This window comes from Thrips palmi, unplaced genomic scaffold (assembly GCF_012932325.1).
Source record: "Thrips palmi isolate BJ-2018 unplaced genomic scaffold, TpBJ-2018v1 HiC_scaffold_18, whole genome shotgun sequence".
Taxonomy (NCBI): domain Eukaryota; kingdom Metazoa; phylum Arthropoda; class Insecta; order Thysanoptera; family Thripidae; genus Thrips; species Thrips palmi.
The window spans coordinates 7,378,093-7,396,795 of record NW_023144627.1 but is presented as its reverse complement, the minus strand read 5'-3'; the positions used below and the strand labels follow the sequence as shown (position 1 = coordinate 7,396,795).

The window sequence follows — 18,703 nt, the reverse complement described above, 5'->3', positions numbered from 1 at the left end:
AGAGCCGGAGCCGCCAGCCGCTAGTGTGGCGACGACTCGAGCCTCCACCATGACGGCCATCGCTGTCTCCTCGCGGGGCGTCGTCGGCGTCCTGGCGTGCTGCGCGGCCCTGCTGCTGGCCGCCGTCGACGCCAAGGTGTACGGCCGCTGCGACCTCGCCAAGGCCCTGCGGAGCAAGGGCGTCCCGCTGCAGGTGAGCACGCCGCCGAGGACCGAGACGGCCGAGCGTCGAAAGGGTTGCCAACCTCGGCCTGGCAATGCACAAAACTCTCGACGCGTTTTGAGCTCCAGAGTCGCTAAATGGGACTCGAACCGAACGTGTGACCCCACCAATGGACTGCTCTCCGAACGAGGAATCCATTGGTGGGGTCACACGTTCGGCTCGAGTCCCATTTAGCGACTCTGGAGCTCAAAACGCGTCCAGAGTTTTGTCCGTCTCCACCGGTCTTCTGGCACACTGTGGAGCGATGCCGGTCGCAGGGGCGTATTTTACTCCCGGTTCCTATGCCCTACGTGCTTTAAGGCCGACCCCCATTTGTTGTTGTTGTTGTTGTTGTTGTTGTTGTTGCGCTTTGTTTTTCCCCTGCACGTAATCAGGGCCGCCATCGTCGCCCACGTCACCGCCATTTCCATGAACTCCACTCCGCGTGCGCGTAGCTGCGCGGCGCTTCGCGTCGACGAGAACGTCACCTCCGCGACGATGGTATCGGACGCGGAAGAGCCACGACGGCGTCCTGGCGGCGTCCTGGACAGCCATGCAGACTCTGCGCTGATTTCAGGAAACATTTTCCGCCTTGGGTGGGCGCGCTCGGCAAGCCCGGCAAGTCGGTCTGTCTGCAGCTTGTGTGTGGGCGTGGCCCTGACTCGCGCGACCACCTTTGGCGCCTCCCGACAGTGTTGCCACATTCGCAGGCCCAAATTCCCACGCTTCACCAGTGCCTCTCAAGGGTTGCCAACCTCAGCCTGCCTACTGGGCAACGTCTCCGTAGGCAAGCCAGGCCTGGTTGGCTGGCAGGCTCAAGTTGGCAACCCTTTCGAACACGGGCGCAACGTGGGGTTTCGTGTCTGCTTGTGTGGCAGCACTGCCTCCCGACGAGGGCCCACTACACTAGAGTCATTGCCCGCTTCTGCCGCCTCGTTCCGAAGGACCGTTCCGTCGCTCTCTCTCTGTCGCACTCACGGGACGAGAGAGACGGAGCGAGAGAGACAGCGCCACGGAACTCGGCTGCTCTCTGTCTCGTCTCATCTCGCGTCGCGATCTTGTCGTTGTGTTGCCTGGTTTTCCCCGCGCGGCTCGATGAGAAGAGGTTAAGGCCAGCGGCTGAAATCCCCATTGCTTGGCATGCAGTGTGCTGGGCTGGCGTGCCACAGTGGGCCAGAAGACCGGTGGAGGTGGTCAAAATCCCGAGAGCGTTTTGAGCTCCAGAGTCGCTGAATGGGACTCGAACTGAACGTGTGACCCCACCAATGGATTGCTCTCCGAACGAGGAATCCATTGGTGGGGTCACACGCGCGATTCGAGTCACTTTTAGTGACTGGATCTCCAAACACGTCTAGAACTTTAGCCGCCGGCGCCGGCCTTCTGGCCCACTGTTCGTGCCTCAAGAACTTGGTCCTTCCCTCGTGACGGATTCCCCGATGAGGGAAGTTGCAAGACGAGGCTGCGACTCACAGTGGTGCCGCTCTTTCAGGACATCGCGACGTGGGTGTGCATCGGGGAGCGCCTGTCCTCCATCGACACCTCCACGGCCACGGACCCGGACGACGACGTGGACGGCACGGTGTACCACGGCGTGTTCCTCATCAGCGACAAGTGGTGGTGCGACAAGGGCAGCAGGGGCTGCGGCGTCACGTGCGAGCAGATGAAGCGCACCCTCGAGTCTAACATCGACTGCGCCAAGAAGGTGAGGTCGCGGGTTCAACTCCCTCCACCCTCCCTTTTTTTTTCAAAATTTTTGGAATAATTTTTTTAAAAGTTCAAAAAGTCCTCGAAATTTTTTATTCTCTTCAATAACTTGTAGTGTTTTTTACTTATTTGTATTTTTTTGCTGCAGGTGTTTACCGAGACCAAGCGACTGAAGAAGAACGGGTTCATGGCTTGGGAGACCCCCTACAACGACTGCCAGCAGCCCGAGTCCTACGTCCAGGGCTGCGCGGGACTCGAAGAGGACCCCAACGGCGAGGACCTGGACCTCACGGTGTTCCAGCGCTCCGGGCTTCCTAAGGACGCGTAGCCGGCAATCAGCGGCCGACCAGCCGAACGCATCGCGGCTCGACATCGAACTCATTTGCATCTCAACACCGACCGACTGATAGAAATAATAACCCTGTTTGTGGCTTCAACGACAGTAAAAGCTCCCGTCGACTATTTATTCCAATCAGTGTCTTTCATTTTGACTTTCCGAACAATCCTTTCGTCGCTCCGTCTCTCTCGCACTCACAGGACGTCCCGCACTGTTCCGAAGAACGTTGGGGCCGAATGGGTTGCCTAAGCGCGAGGCGCAGTTTACCACTTTTGTCTAAGAATCCGATTTGTCAGCAATTCATATGGAACCTTCCCATGGGTCTAAGAACTAGATAACCGGCGCTCAATGGTCTTTGACGCATTCTGTCTGACAAGGAAATGACTATTCCCCAACGCCAGTTGGGTCTCGGTCCCGGTGCGAAGGAGAGGCTGTGGACGATGGGTGGCCTACCTACCCGGCGAACGCTCAAATACTTTCTGGTTTTCACACGAAAGAGACTGTTTAAGGCCCCAACGGCTCACGAAATAGTGTCAGCAGTCATTGGGGAGTGCTCCAGCACAACATACTCGAATTTGGAATTTTGGCCCATAACGGTAGCCTTAACAATCTTTCGACGAAAATGGTCGACCACCTCCGATTTGTCTGAAATTCGTATTGAACCTTCTCATGGGTCTTAGAAACAGATTGCCGGTGCCCACTAGCCTCTGGCACATTTATTTTGGTCCGAAAATGACTTTCCCCGCGACGCTAGTTGTTTCTGGTGCGCTGTGGACGGTGGGTTGCCTACCTATCCGGCGCAGGCTGAAACACTTTCGGTTTTGTGTTATGTCATTTTTTGATGAAAAGCCCTTTGATAGGTTGTGATGAATTGTGTTCCCAGATGGAGTGGTGAAGGACAAGAGAAAACAAACAACTCAGGTTACTCAATAAATATATTGCTCCATTTTTCCAGCAGTCGGCCTCGCAGGGCCACGTCTCCCAATAAATTACGTAAAAAAGCATTCAGAAACAAGCAAGTTACGGAAAACAAACACAATTTTTATTCTGTACAGAATGAAAAAAAAAACAACAACAAATAAATTATTGCAAGGAGCCCTACCTAAACAGCAGCCCAGGTGCAACCCGCGGTCTCCCCTCAAATCTTAAAGTAAACTGAATATGTACAAATGCGAGTCTGGGGGGCTGTACACTGGAGGAGGTCGGTCAAGGCCGAGGCCTGCTTCGCCCGGGTCGTCGGGGACCTGGGGGGACCTGGGGACTCGGAGACGGGGGTCGCGACCGGGCTTCGGGCTTGGCTGTCCCTTCCCCCGCGAGGCGAGGAGGCCGACGACGACACCAACACGGCGTCGCGGAGGAGAACGAACGGGGTCCGCGGCCCCCGCGGCAGGCAGGGCGAGGGTGCATCAAGTTTGCTTTGGCTTGGCTTCACCCAGGTGGGGGTCCCGAAGGGGGTCCCGAAGAGGGCCCCAAAGGGGGTCCCAAAGGGGTTCCCAGCGACACGCCGGACGCACCCCGGCCGGCATTGCGTCGCGCGGGGGTCGCGGGGGCCCAGGAGGGGGACGGGACAGCCAAGGGTTACAAGTTGATCCTCAGAATAGAAATAAATACACAGCCATGTTTATATGTACAACAGAGATGTAATACATCGGGGCTGCCCCATGCCGCGCGTACAAAAATACCACCAATTTCACGTATGTAAAAAAAATATCAAAATATCACATATGTCGAATGCGTCGTTTCCACACTATCTTTACACCTTTTTCTCGCTCAGTCCAATTTCTTGCTCGTATTCGCGCAGCCCCACAAATACTTAAAAATAGTACGTTACACTTGATCACATAGAACACTTTGTACAAATCATGATTAACACTATTAACACTACAAAATATCTCTTACAGCATGATAATCAGAGCAATAACTCGAAATGGAGCATCACGCTATTCACAGTATAGTACAAAATCGACCTCCCACTTCAATATCATCATTTACACAGAAAAATAATCTTACTTTTTGGTGTCCATTGAAAGGTCTTAGGACGCGTCCAATACTGGCGGTGTGGGCCCGTGGGCCGGTCCGCCGCGCCTAGCACCCTGGCTCCAACTGGGCCTTTGTGGTCTGGCCGTGGATTTCCTCAATGTGCCACACTTTCGACTAGCAACCAAATTACTTGATCAACACGAAATCGCGAAACCCACAGAAGGCGGGGGGCAAGTCCCACCGCCACCAGACCACTGAGAAGCAGGCCGTGCGTTTTTACAAGAGGCCCCTCCCCCCACCCTTCGGCCCGTGCTTCCCGCCTGTCTCGGCAAAACAACAAAAAATGGAGCACTTCAAGTACAAAAATCGGGAACGACTGCCATTAGAGCCCACGGTTATCACTTTCCTACCGTGGAAACAAAAACGTCCCTAGCTCATGCATCAACAACAACGCAAACTAAATTTTGAGCGAGACGAAGGACGGGACGGCGGTGGACGGCGGTGGAGGCGAACAAACCTCTAGACGCGTTTTGAGCTCCTAAGTTGCTAAACAGGCCTTGAACCGAACGTGTGACCCCACCAATAGAGTCCCCGTTCGGAGAGCAATCCATTGATGGGGTCACACGTTCGGTTCGATTCCCATTCAGCGACTCTGGAGCTCAAAACGCGTCTCGAGTTTTGTCCGGCCCCACCGGTCTTCTGGCCCACTGCGCGGGGCCTCGGTCGGGGCGGCGCGGCGCCGGGCGGCTCAGAGCAGGGCGACGTGGGGCTGCTGCAGCGGCGGCAGCGACGACAGCGACGGCAGCGTGCCCTTGTGCAGCATGCTCTTGAGGGTGGCCACCTCGGAGGCCAGCCTCGCCAGCTCGCTCTTGAGGTGCGCGTCGTCCTGGGGCTCGTGGCCGAGCGCGCCGAGCGGGCCGAGGCCGAGCGCGCCGAGCCCGTGGCGCGCGTCGTTGCCGCCGTAGCCGCAGTCGCCCAGGGAGATGCCCGAGTCCCTCTCGTCGCTGGAGCCCTCGGCGTCCCAGGGCGGGCTGGCGCGCGCCGAGTCCGCCTCGTGGTGGTGCGGGTGGTGTCCGCCGGCCTCGCCCTCCGTCTTGATGGCCTGCAGCGCCTGCAGCGACAGCAGCGCGCCGGCCGCCTCCTTCTCGCCGAGGTGCGACTTGTGGCGCAGCTTGTGCGGCAGGCAGTTGTTGTTGTTGGCGGGCGCGTCGCGGGCGTCCCTCGCGTCCCGCGCGTGCAGCGTGGCCTCGTCGCCGCTGCCGCCCGACAGCTCGTGCTCGTAGGGCGACGGCGCGCGCTCCAGGACGCGGTCGTGGCCGCGCTCGTGGTTGCGCTCGTGGTTGCGGTCGTGGTTGCGGTCGAGGTTGCGGTCGTGGCCGAGGTCGTGGCCGCGGTCGCTGGCGCGGTCGAAGCCGCGCTCCAGGCCGCGGTCGTCCCTGGCGCCGCGGGACAGGTTGAGGGCGGCGGCCGCGCCGGCCGGGCTGGCGGGGTACAGGGTCGGCAGCGGGTACGGGTACGGGGGGAAGTCCTGGTCGTCCGGAGGGCCGCCGCCGGTGGCCGCGGGGGCGAGGGGGCCCAGCCCCAGCAGGGGCAGTGGCGGCGGCGGCGAGCGCGACCCCACGGGTTGGTGGATGACGGACGTGGGGATGGGGCTGGGCAGGCTGGGCAGGCTGGGCAGGCTGGGCTGGTGCGGCGGCGGCAGCGCGGGTAGGTGCAGGGGGTGGGGCACGCCGGCCACGCCGGGGTGCGGCCCGGGCCCGGCCGGGTGGGGGCTGACGGCGTGCGGGGGTTGCGGCCCCGCGTGCTGCCCAGTGTGCTGGCCGGCCGAGTGCGGCGACAGGGGCGGCGCCACCGACAGCTTGGGCCGCTTGGCCTGCCCCAGCACCTGGTCGCTGGACGGCAGCGACGCCAGCACCTGCTCCACGCTCAGCACGCTCTCGCCGCTGATGCCGTACTTCTCCCTGATGGCCGTGAGCTGCGCCTTGAGCACGTGGTTCTCCTTGGACAGCTCCACGACGCGCCGCTCCAGGATCATGTCGTTGAAGCGCCGCTTCTCCCTGGAGCGCTTGGCCGCCTCGTTGTTCCGCCGCCGCCTGTCCCAGTAGCTGTCGTCCTTCTTGTTGTCCGGGATGAACTCGCGCTGCTTGCGCTGCGGGTACGCGCTGTTGTCGGGGGACTGGCTGCGCGACGGCGGCGACATCTGCATCTGCTGCAGCTGCTGCATCTGCTGGCCGCCCAGCGGCGACGGCGGCATGTGGGAGTGCGGGGACATCCTGCCTTGGCTCAGCCCGTTGGGGTGTCCGTTCTGGTGTCCGTTGGGGTGTCCGTTGGGGTGTCCATTGGGGTGTCCGTTAGGGTGTCCGTTCTGGTGTCCATTGGGATGTCCGTTGGGGTGTCCGTTGGGGTGTCCGCTGGGGTGTCCGTTGGGGTGTCCGTTGGGGTGTCCGTTGGGGTGTCCGTTGGGGAGTCCGTTAGGGAGTCCGTTGGGGTGTCCTCCGGGCGGGCCGGGCGGCGCGGCGCAGAACAGGCCGCTGGGCGGGCGCGCCAGGGCGCTGTTGACGGTGATGGTGGGTCCGGGCCCGGAGCTCTGGCGCGGCGGCGAGCTGCCGGGGGTCTCGCCGTTGACGGGCGATCCCCCTTGTCGGGACACCAGCTCGGCAACCATGGCGCGCTGTCTCACAGCATCTGCAACAACGAAACGGAACACCGTTAGTGGAAGGCAAGTCTAGCGGCTAGAGAAAGTACGGGCCGGGCCAGCCTCGCCTCGCCGCGCCGGTATGTAGGTGAGCGCCTCACGGCCAGGCAGGCAGCCAGGCAGGCAGCCAGGCAGAGCCAGGGTGAAGGGCGGCGCACAGTGGGCCAGAAGACCGCTGGAGGCGGACAAAGCTCTAGACGCGTTTTGAGCTCCAGTGTCGCTAAACACGCCTCGACCCGAACGAGTGACCCCACCAATGGATTCCTCGTTCGGAGAGCAATCCATTGGTGCGGTCACACGTTCGATCCGAGTCCCATTTAGCGACTCTGGAGCTCAAAACGCGTCTAGAGTTTTGGCCGCCTCCACCGATCCTCCGGCCCACACGGGGGCACAACCGCAAAAAAAAGTTTCGCCAAAACGGTTTACACAGGGGCTAGGCGACCGCTCGTAGGCAGGCTGAGGTCGGCAACCCTTCCGACACTGGTGCACGTTGGGAGGCCTGCCTGCCGGCGCTCCGCGCTCAACGCGGCGGGTTGCCTTCGCTGGAGCACGACCCACATATCACGGCGTGGCGAGGCGGGGCGGGGCGGGGCGGGGCGGGGCTGATCCCGTTTCCGACCGTTAAAAAGCGTCATTGGGCAGGAACAAGCAGATTGGCGCCGCGCGCGAAACGCCGCGAATGGTGTCATGTCGCCGCGCGTTTCCTGGCACGGCGGACAGACGAACAGACAGACGGACAGACAGACAGACAGACAGACAGACAGACAGACAGACAGACAGACAGACAGATAGGCGCAAGCCCACGCGCGGCCCAGGAGATTAGTCGGGGATTTGTGGAACAGGAAAAGGAGGCCGCGGCTGATGGGTTGTCGCTTGGCTCGCGTCGTCACCGCGCTGTAAAATAGTCCAGGGTAGTGAAGTCGGTGTCAGTCACCCGGCAGTGCGATAAGCGACCCACACTGTGGCCAAACAGACGGCAGTGGCCATGCCCCGTCGATGACGTCATCGAACGAAAATGGACATCGCGCCAAAAAGTGCCAATGACTTGAGGGTAATTCAGCTGGTCCGCTTCCCCTTTTTTTCTGGCGGCCGCTTTGGCGGGGATCGAACCCGCGTTCCTCGGCGCCGCGACCCCGTTTAGGGGAGCGGTATTCACGCTGGCTACAGTCTGGCTACAGTACGGTGCGGCGTCCCGGTGCCGCTAACGGTCAAGGATGGGAAGTGCGAGCAGCGAAGGCAGCAAGGCGGCACACAGTGGGCCAGAAGACCGGTGGAGGCGGACAAAACTCCAGACGCGTTTTGAGCTCCAGAGTCGCTAAATGGGACTCGAGTCGAACGTGTGACCCCACCAATGGATTGCTCTCCGAACGAGGAATCCATTGGTGGGGTCACTCGTTCGGGTCGAATCCTGCTTAGCGACTCTAGAGGTCAAAACGCATCTGGAGTTTCGGCCGGCGGCGCCGGTCTGCTGACCCACAGTGCACCCCACGCACCCCGCCGCCTAGAACACCGCCCCTCTCCCTGCCGCGCGCCGCGCTCAGCCCGCGGCAAACGTGACTAGCCGCGTCGCCCCCCACTCTGGCCGTCGGCGTGGTGGTGGCGGTGCTGGCCCAGACCCTGGCCGCCACGCCGCTGCGCCGCGACCTGGGTCAGGTGGGTCAGGTTCAACCAGTGGCGTCGCGCGGCCCCCCCCCCCCCTGCCGCCCTCAGTTCGTACGGCGGCCGTGTGGCCCGCCGCCCCCACCGCAGGTAGCCCGCCCCCGCCGCCCCCACCCCCGCAGCCGCGTTACGCAAGCAAGCACGCCGCTGATAGCATGCCGATAACGACACGTGACCAGCTAGAGACATTACGTAAGCGCAGTCCGTTTTGCCCCGCCACTAGAAAAACAACAACAAAAACAAAGGACGGCGGAAATAACATGAGAAGGCGTTCGAGGCTTCCTGGTGATACCGGCAGATGAGAGCGGTGACGTTGTCGGACTGTACTTACAGAGCACTCTCAATTTTAGACTTGGAGGCACAGTGGGCCAGAAGACCGGTGGAGGCGGCCAAAAGTCTAGAGGCGCGTTTTGACCTCCAGAGTCGCTAAATGGGATTCGAACCGAACGTGTGACCCCACCAATGGATTGCTTTCCGAACGAGGAATCCATTGGTGGGGTCACACGTTCGGTTCGAGTCCCATTCAGCGACTCTGGAGCTCAAAACGCGTCTAGAGGTTTGGCCGCCTCCCACGGTCGTCTGGCCCACTGTGCGTCGCTCTTTCTCAGCGGGCCCCGGTTCGTTCCTCCCCCAGGACACTCACTGTTGAGGTGGGTCCAGACCCAGGAGCGGTCGCAGCACTGTAGGTCTGCGGCCGCGGCGTCGGCGCCGTCCTGGTCGTCGGGGACGCGGCCCCGGACGCGGCCTGGCGGGAACGGGGGGCAGCCCACCGTCATCGGACTCGGGGGACGAGCACCGCGACGACGAAAGGGTGGCGGTAGAGGACGCCGTCGAGGACGAGGACGCCGTCGAACGGAGCCTCGGTGGACTCGGACGGGCTGACGGGCACTCTCTCGCTCTACAACGACCGCATCGCTGCTCGACTCGGCTCGGCTCGCGTTTGGAGGCTGCCGCTGGCTGCCCCTAGCACGCCGGCGCACGGAACTCTACTGACTGGCCGGCCGGGCCGACGCTCGTCGCCCTCCTCGCCCCGGCCGTGCCGGGCCAGGCCAGGGCCGTGCCCACTCCCACTCCACCCGTCTCTCTCGCACGCGCGCGGCGCCGGGGGGTGCGCGAGAGAGACGGCGAGGGCACTGTGCGGAGCATCGCTCTGCCAGTCGGCACTAGTTACGTGGTCACGTTTCGCCTACACGTGTCGAGTGCGCGTCTCGGGCTTGCTCAGCGCGGCCGCGCCCCGCCTGGCCCCGCCGACCGCCGGCGTTTTGACCCAGGCTTCGGAGCGTGCGCGCTTGCCCGATACCACACTGCGGCGGAGCCTGCCCGGGGCTTGCACGGTGCTGCAGTCCGGTGCACAGTGGGCCAGAAGACCGGTGGAGGCGGCCAAAACTCTGGACGCGTTTTGAGCTCCAGAGTCGCTAAACGGGGTTCGAACCGAACGTGTGACCCCACCAATGGATTGCTCTCCGGACGAGGAATCCATTGGTGGGGTCTCACGTTCCGTTCGAGCCCCATTTAGCGACTCTGGAGCTCAAAACGCGTCTAGAGTTTCGGCTGCCGGCGCCGGTCTTCTGGCCCACTGTGCGCAGAACCGCCTGCGAGGTATGCAAGTCGGACGCCCGCCGCACAGGGCGTGCGAGCGCGTTGCCTACCCGACACCGTTGCAGGCTGGCTGCAGTTCCCATTGAGCTCCCCGCCGAGAAGGGCCTCCCTCCCCTCCCCTCCCTTCCCCTCCCCTCCCTCCCCTCTCTCCCCCGGGGCAGCAAAAACGGCGCAGGATCGTGTTTGTAAACAGCATCCCGCGGCATCAACAGGTGCATGGGTAGGATAGTCACTGCCAAGTCACTGCCAAGGCCGCGATGACGTCAATGGCTCGCCAGCACCGCCAGCCACTCCTTCACGTCTCAGTTTCTAATCGTGCAGTCTCAGGCCCTTGTCTCTCTCCAGGATCCGTACTTCAAAAAACCCGGTTCCCAAAAAAAACCGTCTCTCCACTGTCCAAAAAAAAAAATCGTGTTCTAGAAATTTTTGAAATTCAAACCACGCCGCCAGGCGGCAAAAAAACGGTAATCAAATTTTGAAACGACATAAAATCGTTAGATAACGCCAGGCACTGTACAGCATCCTTCCCAAGGATCACGTTCTGCTCGTTACGAAATGGCCGTAATAATACCGACGAACAAAGCATTTGCATCGCACGGCGAAAAAATGGAGAGAGAGAGAGAGAGAGAGAGAGAGAGAGAGAGAGAGAGAGAGAGAGAGAGAGAGAGAGAGAGAGAGAGAGAGAGAGAGAGAGAGAGAGAGAGAGAGAGAGAGAGGGAGAGTGTGCAGCCAGTGCAGCGATTGCAGCGACACGTGTCTGGCTCACGAGGCCCCGTCGGCACACTGCTAGGCTCACGTGTTCGGGAAGCGCGCCGCACCACTGTATAATATCGTTATTGCATAGTGGAGTGAGCTGCCTGCTCCGGAGACCGAGCAGTCGTTACCCGATGACGTCCGCGCAGCCGGATGGACAGTTTGAAAAAAAAAGGACTCGTGCCGAAAACATCGCGAAACAAAGTTGCCAACCGGTTGTAAAAATGATTCGAAAAAATTGACAAAAAACTTATTTGGGCTGGTGACACGCTGAGACCTTGACATAACGTTATTGATTGACTCAAATTTGTAACTTAGTCATTTTTTTGCAAAGTTTTAAATAGAGTGGACTTCCACTCTGAGGACGGTGGACCGGTGGAGCCGGCCAAAACTAGACGAGTTTTGAGATCCCGAGTCGCTAAATGGGGCTCGAACCGAACGTGTGATCCCAACAATGGATTTCTCTCCGGACGAGGAATCAAAAGGTGGGGTCACACGTTCGGAGAGCAATCCATTGGTGGGGTCACACGTTCGGTTCGAGTCCCATTTAGCGACTCTGGAGCTCAAAACGCGTCTAGAGTTTAGCCCGCCTCCGCACCGGTCTTCTGGCCCACTGCGAGCGCGACGGACGCAACCCCACAAGGCCCGGCAACGTGCCCGCGGCTGCCGGCGCCACCACGTGAAGGCACTGGGTCCCCGGGTCCTTTGGTCCTTTGGGCAATGCAGGGCCGTTACGCGGCCTTACGTCAGGGCGGACGAGCCCTTGGACACACTGGGACACACGCAGCGCCCCGTGCTGGGCCCAATGCGGGGAGAGAGAGAGAGAGAGAGAGAGAGAGAGAGAGAGAGAGAGAGAGAGAGAGAGAGAGAGAGAGAGAGAGAGAGAGAGAGAGAGAGAGAGGGGGTATACGTGACGGCTACCGCGCGGTGCAGCCCAAGCACCGCACCCCTTTATCAGGTACGCACGGCCGCAGTGCGCCCCCATGGACTTTGGCTCGACTTGGATCTGACCTGGTATGTGCCTGGGTCCGCGAGGGTCCCCGAGCGATGACCGGCGTGGCGGCGAGACGCGGCCGACGGAGGACGCAGACGGTCAGACAGAGGGGCGGAAAACGGGTGGAGGCGGTCCAAATCCCAGACGCGTTTTGAGCTCCAGAGTCGCTGAATGGGACTCGAACCGAACGTGTGACCCCACCAATGGATTGCGCTCCGAACGAGGAATCCATTGGTGGGGTCACACGTTCCGTTCGAGGCCTGTTTAGCGACTCAGGAGCTCAAAACGCGTCTGCAGCTTTGGACGCCTCCACCGGACTTCTGGCCCACTGTGGGATGGCTCGGTGTTGGCGTTTCACGTGTCTCCAGAGCGTGAGGCCGGGCGGTCGCCACCGCGGTTACGCGACCGCATCGCCAGATACACCCCCCTCCCCCTCCACTGGGCGAGCGTCTGGGTCTCGCGACCGAGGCGCGACTCCCACGTGCGTCGGACGCGGCGACGCGGCGCTACCCCTCGCCAGCGCGGCCCGTCGCGTCGCTACCCCACGTCGGAACGCCCGCTGGAGCAGAGACGCCTACCTCGCCCAAAATTGGGTATTGATCAAGACTCTTTCATTCTCAGTGGAGAAGAAATAATAGTTCGTAAAGTGCGAAGTATTTTCTTTGTTAGCTTATGTATGCTCAAAGTACCATTGTTATGACAAGCCACTTTTCTTTGTAAGGCCGAAAATAGTTTGTAAGGTTTTCAGAGTGCAAGCACAGGACTCTGACAGCAGACTTCAATGTCTTGATCTCGTCAGTCACCCTCTAGTCCTTGAGTTGGCAAAAATTTCCTGTGTCCAAAAGGATTGCCAACAACTCACTATGCTGATGCATCCATCCACGGTCGCCACCCACTGCAAACCCACCTGCAAACAGAGGAAATAAATGAGTTAGTCCGGTAACATCGAGCAAAGCAAGTCAAGAACATTGACAGCTCGGTGCCAACTTAACATTATTTTACGATGTTTCTAGTTTTATTTTAAAAACCGGTCAGAGATGAAAGCTAAGCTTAGATTAACTGAGTTCAAAATTAAATTTTAAATCTCATTAATCATGTGCATAACCTTTTTATCTCTAGCCGTTAGCAAGATAAAAGCACCCGAAATGTCAATAAAAATTAAAATTGCGTGCCCTGCCCAGCGCGGGTTGCCCAGCCTGGCCTATCAAATCCTGTCTAAAAATACGGAAGCAAACACAGCTATCGCGATAATCGTCGCAGTGTACACAACACTGACAGCGCGACACAAGCACGCTCGACGCACTGACCACAAGTAGATTGTTTTGTATGTGCACAGCTCAAAGCTTTGTACACGGAAATGTGGCCAACGTTCTTATACTCAAGTTGGTGCGTAAGCTGCAACTTTTGCACTGTAGACCATCAATTAGCGCATTTTCACAAAACCTAAAAACTACATGGGTAGATATTGCCGAAGGAACAGACGTTAGCCGTTAGACACGAGTGAGAATAAACCTACTTTGATGAGATGCGAATTCAGAGAGTTGGCAAATAATGTCCAGCTACAAAAGGCGTTTCATAACGCGAGTTAAAGCTACTCCGCTGATGGATCCAAACAAAAGAGCAAAACGAAGATGTCAATTGTATGCCAGTTGCCAGTTTGGTTTGGCAGCACTGTCTCGGGTTCGTTAACCCCCGCAGGCCATTCCACCCGTCCGACGCCGTCGGTTTCGCAACATAGAACCTCTCTCTCTCTCTCTCTCTCTCTCTCTCTCTCTCTCTCTCTCTCTCTCTCTGCCGATCCGGTGAGCCTGATTCCAGCAGGGGCCCGCTTCGGGTCAAGCACAAGGGCAAACGCCGCCGGCTTGTTTAAAACCGTCCGTCCGCCCGCGACTTGCCCGAGACTCCTGCTAGGACAACTAGGACAAAACGCCCGTTTTCTGAACGTCAAACGGGAGTGCCGGCCGAACGGCTTTGCAGAGAAATGAGCGCCACGACGTTTTTGACGAAGTTCATTTAAATGGAAACGATCTCCGGAGCAACCAAAGAATAGACTTCAGTGAATCAGGAGGGGAAAACGGGGATTTGGGGGGGGGGGGGGGGGGGCTAGACTTGCGGTGCTATTCGCGCTGTGCCGGGCAGTGCCTACAGTGTGGTTACGCAACCAGCACATGGCCCCTCCACGTGAAGGCGATGGGACACCAGTCGTAGTAATAGTAGTAGTAGAAGTAGTATAGTAGTAGTAGCAGTGCACAATAAAACAGCGCAATTTCTCAGAAGCGGAGAAAAAGTTTGCTGGCTGAGCAAATATTTGGAAGCATTATGCTAAAAGGGAAATCTGAGCAAGCTCTGGTGGTCAACAACATTAAAAAAAAGCTTAAAATAAAACCACAAACATTCTCCTTGCCTACGATCCTGGTGACGTGCGCACACACACATATTCTCTCCCTCTCTCTTTCTTTTCTCTCTCTCTCTCTCTCTCTCTCTCTCTCTCTCTCTCTCTCTCTCTTACACACACACACACACACACTTTCAGACACACACATACACACACACACACTCACACACTTATAACTGTGATAAGGCCTTGGCGCGGATGACTTCTTACGCAATGAAACTATTGCCCCTCCCCCCCTTCCCAATCGCGGCCTTAACCCACATTGATTTCCGTAAACAGGGGGGTTAAAATGTGCCCAGGCAGCGCGCACGCACTGCGAGACTGCGAAGCTTGCGCGAGTACGGAACCGAGGAGAAGAAATTGGAAGTGGAGCATGATAAGGCAAGTGTATTGCGCACTGGTCGACCTCGAGGTCCTCCCCGGCGTAGCGCACTGACGAGATGGCGTCGCACAGTGGGCCAGAAGGGAGGCGGCAAAAACTCTAGACGCGTTTTGAGCTCCAGAGTCGCTAAATGGGACTCGAACCGAACGTGTGACCCCACCAATGGATTCCTCGTTCGGAGAGCAAGACAGAGAGACACACAGACAGGCAGATTTTAGCAGTGGAGGCGGCCAGGCGGCCGGAGGACGACCCGACCCGGCTCAAGGTGGCCGAACCAGGATCACAGTATCCTTGCGCATATCAAGCTTCGCGCTTCGAGCTTCGCGCGTCACCAGGAGTCACGTGAGGCCTCCAAGTGTGCCAAACGTCTCGCACGTGAGCCCCTCTCGCCACGTGACGGTAGAAAATGGCACTGCGGGGAACAAAAAAACAACTAGCAAGGAGGAAGCGAGGATTTACTCGGCTAGAAGTTCATGGCCGGTTCAATCAAAAATTAACCAAATAATGCAGGATGATTAACGAGCAAGTTTTCTTGTATTGAAACCCGTCGCAGCTATTCCGAATTAAATTTAAAATTTACAACTATTGGTTTTACCCTTATTTCGCTAAGGAGTTACTGAGCTCGTAGTTTAATCATTTGGACAGTAAGGAAAATAAGCTGAATTTCAGACGGTTCGCTTAGTTCATCCTCCCGGCTTGACTTGTTGTGGGGCGGTAGGTACACTGTAGTCGCGTCGAGATACTACGAGTACAGTACACGGGAAGGTCACCCCCAGCAGACTGATGCCGAGAGTCGTCGCTCCGTCTCTCTCGCACTCGCGAGGCGTTCCGTGCAGGCGCGAGAGAGACGGAGCGACGGAGACGACTCACAGTGTGCAGGTGGCGGCTCGCGCCACTCGAAGAAGTCAAAAGAAGAACTAAAGGCGTCACGTAATTTGTACACATCTGAGTCACGGCGGCCGTCGACCCCGGCCCACGGTGGGCCGTCCGCGCGTCGCACCGCCGTCCACCGAACGGAACAATGACTTTCTGTCTTGTAATCTCTTCGCCCGGTTGCACAAGCTGGCCCACGGTCAAATATCTTCTTTCACGCCATTTTGGGGTATTTTGGGCCATTGTAAGCCATTCTGGGCCATTTTGAACGAGGTGGCCGACTGGGCATGAAATCCCGTTCACCTTGGCTTACCATGTCATCATCATGCAGACAACAGCCCTCCTGCAGACTGGTTCCAGGGGTCGTTTTCGTCGCTCTGTCTCTCTCGCCCTCGTGTGGAGTCTCCTACAGGTGCGAGAGAGACAGAGCGACGAAAACGACTCTCGGAATGAGTCTGCTGGTCACGGGGCTTCGCAGCGCGTTCAAAGCCCTGCGCGTGGCCGCGTGGTGCTCTGTCCCTCTCGCACTCGTGGGGCGTCCCTAGAGGTGCGAGAGAGATAGGCGAGGGGCCTATGGCGTAGGTCAGGGTGGCCCCAGACGAGGCGGCGCCGGGGCTAGCCGCTTGGCGGCCCGGCCGACAGGTGGCGCCAGCAGCGCACAGTGGGCCAGAAGACCGGTGGAGGCGGCCAAAACTCTAGACGCGTTTTGAGCTCCAGAGTCTCTAAATGGGACTCGAACCGATCGTGTGACCCCACCAATGGATTGCTCTCCGAACGAGGAATCCATTGGTGGGGTCACACGTTGGGTTCGAGTCCCGTTTAGCGACTCTGGAGCTCAAAAACACGTCTAGAGTTTTGGCCGCCTCCACCGGTCTTCTGGCCCACTGTGCAGCGCCAGCGGCCGAGCGCTCTGTCTCTCTCGCACCCCCACGGAACGCGGGGACGAGTGCGAGAGAGGCAGGGCGACTAACGAAACTAACGAGAGCCTTCTGTTGACCGAATCCATTATGTCACTCGCGGCCAAACATGTTTTTCGCGCCGAGGGCGGCGAGGCCACGTGCCCGCGCAGGGCGTGCAGCCGGGCTCGATGACTTTCAGACTCTCGGACTTCGAGATATCGATTCGATTACTTTGAGCCGAGACCACTTGGCCGGCAACGCCAACGCGGCCAGCGCCCTTGCGTGGAAACAAAGCCTGTCGCGTCAGAGGATGCCTTCTCTCTCTCTCTCTCTCTCTCTCTCTCTCTCTCCCTCTCTCTCTCTCTCTCCCCCTCTCTCTCTCTCTCTCTCTCCCCCCCTCTCTCTCTCTCTCTCTCTCTCTCTCGCTGCGACGCACGGCACTTGTTGTGCAGCGATCAAGGCCGAAGTTAATGGTGTAGTGCCGCACTGCACTGCGCCGCACTGCGCAACGCATTGTCTAGGTCAAGCTCCACCTGGCCTGGCTGGCCATTCAAACCCAAGGTTCCTCGACGGCTTCCGTGCGGCCCGGGCGCGGGTTTGGTCGCAAACGTCAAACCCAAGGGGAAATCACTGTGAATTTCAGTGTGAAAATCAAATTAATTTCGGTAGTTTTACGATAAATTTCAGTCGAATTTCGAAGTTTTAATAAATTTCAGTGCATTGTACATGTTTGATGAATTTTGGTATATGAATTTGGCTGCAGTTTTTTTTTCCCTCGGCCGAACCCACCGAGTGCACCTAGCACATGGTTTATACACGAGAAACGTCGAATTGATCAAGAAAAAATATTCCTGGTTATTCCATTCCCCCGATTTTTTCAAAAAATTTTAGCTAAGGGACTGGTTGAACAAAATAAACTAAACTTTGGTCAACCCGTCTTTTGGTCGTTTTTTTTGCGAGCGATATCTCTGATAAATACAACACAGTTCGTTGAGTTTCTTTTTTTGTAAAGTTTTTTTTTTTTAATATTTTTTTTAACAGTGACGGCCCCAGGAAGTGTACTCTTCGTATGAATGAAATCCACGGCGGACGATGATACAACCCGACCAGAAAGAAAGGCAGAAAGAAATCCTGTTTTTAAGCCAAACAGCGGTAGCCGCGCATGGCGCCGCCGTGTCCAGACCGAATGTCACCCCCCCCCCCTTCCCCCTTCCCCCGCCACCGGGCCTAAAACACTCAAGGCGGCGTTCACCTCAACGGCCGCCTCATTCCGCAGAGAGTCTATCCGTCTCCCTCGCACCCGCAGGGCCCGCAGGGGGCGCCTCGTGAGTGCGAGGGAGACAGAGCGACGAAAGAGTTCGGAGCCGGCCTGCACCGAGCGTTGGCCCCGCCGGGCCCCACCACCTTCGCCTCGCCACCACCGGGCCACTCTCAACACGCATTCGTTTGCCGGACAAAAATCAGCGTCTCGAACATCCATGTCTGTCACGTCGCGGTTTTGTCAAAACGTTGGACCCTAGAAAACTATCAAAATTACAGTCGACTCAACTTTTTTTTTTTTTTTTTTCACAGTGAACTGGCGCTCCTCCGTTTTTCGTGTTGCTTTAAGTGAAATGGGCGTCGCATTGCGCCTTTTTCGTTTTCCAGGCAACGTTCGAGTGGCAGCGGCAACAAACAGAAAGCCTTTGGCGAACAGGAGCGCCAAACAAACGGCCCGACGCTCTCGCGCAAATAAACCATTTTCGGGCCTCTGTCTCTCTCGCACTTCTACGGCACGCCCCGTCAGTGCGACAGAGACGGAGGCACGGCGCGGCGCGCAGACAGGCTGACGGCCGCAGCGCACCCATGGCGGCGAAACGGCTGCAGGGATCGCCTCTTGCAGAGGCTTACATTTACACCAAACTCCAGACCGGTGGAGGCGGCCATCACTCCAGACGCGTTTTGAGCTGCAGCGTCGCTAAATGGGACTCGAACCGAACGTGTGACCCCACCAATGGATTGCTCTCCGAACGAGGAATCCATTGGTGGGGTCACACGCTCGGTTCGAGAGCTTCAGACGCCTGCGGCCCCAGTGAGGGGTGCGTGGTGCCAAGCAGTACTGCAGTGGCTGTGGCTCGGGCCGCGGCAAAGCAGGCGAGGTAGTTGGGTGTCGCCAGCGCGTCGCCAGCACTCGGCAGGTACGGTCCGGGGTCACGGGTGCACGGCCCGGCAGGGCCCCACCCCGCGACGGG

At 58.4% G+C, this 18,703-nt stretch overlaps 2 protein-coding genes across 7 annotated transcripts in view; one reads left to right on the top strand and one right to left on the bottom strand.

The window, feature by feature from the left end:
- Window positions 1-7: 7 nt before the first annotated feature.
- LOC117644344 (lysozyme c-1-like) lies at window positions 8-2,378 on the top strand. Its single transcript, XM_034383720.1, has 3 exons — window positions 8-193; window positions 1,692-1,904; window positions 2,055-2,378. Exons 1-3 carry the CDS (start codon window positions 50-52, stop codon window positions 2,232-2,234), a joined length of 537 nt encoding a protein of 178 aa, XP_034239611.1. The 5' UTR covers window positions 8-49; the 3' UTR covers window positions 2,235-2,378.
- A 2,562-nt stretch (window positions 2,379-4,940) lies between these two features.
- Window positions 4,941-18,703, bottom strand: part of LOC117644341 (arginine-glutamic acid dipeptide repeats protein) — a 34,696-nt gene continuing 20,933 nt past the window's right edge. For 3 of the 6 annotated variants that reach the window (XM_034383709.1, XM_034383712.1, XM_034383713.1), the window contains 2 exons: window positions 12,786-12,830; window positions 4,941-6,908 (listed from right to left, as the gene is read on the bottom strand). In XM_034383709.1, coding sequence (XP_034239600.1) covers window positions 4,972-6,908; window positions 12,786-12,830 — 1,982 coding nt within the window. In that variant the 3' untranslated portion in view covers window positions 4,941-4,971. Of the gene's footprint in view, window positions 6,909-9,220; window positions 9,583-12,785; window positions 12,831-18,703 lie in introns of those variants that run through there. The other 3 variants (XM_034383710.1, XM_034383714.1, XM_034383711.1) reach the window with 2 other exon arrangements.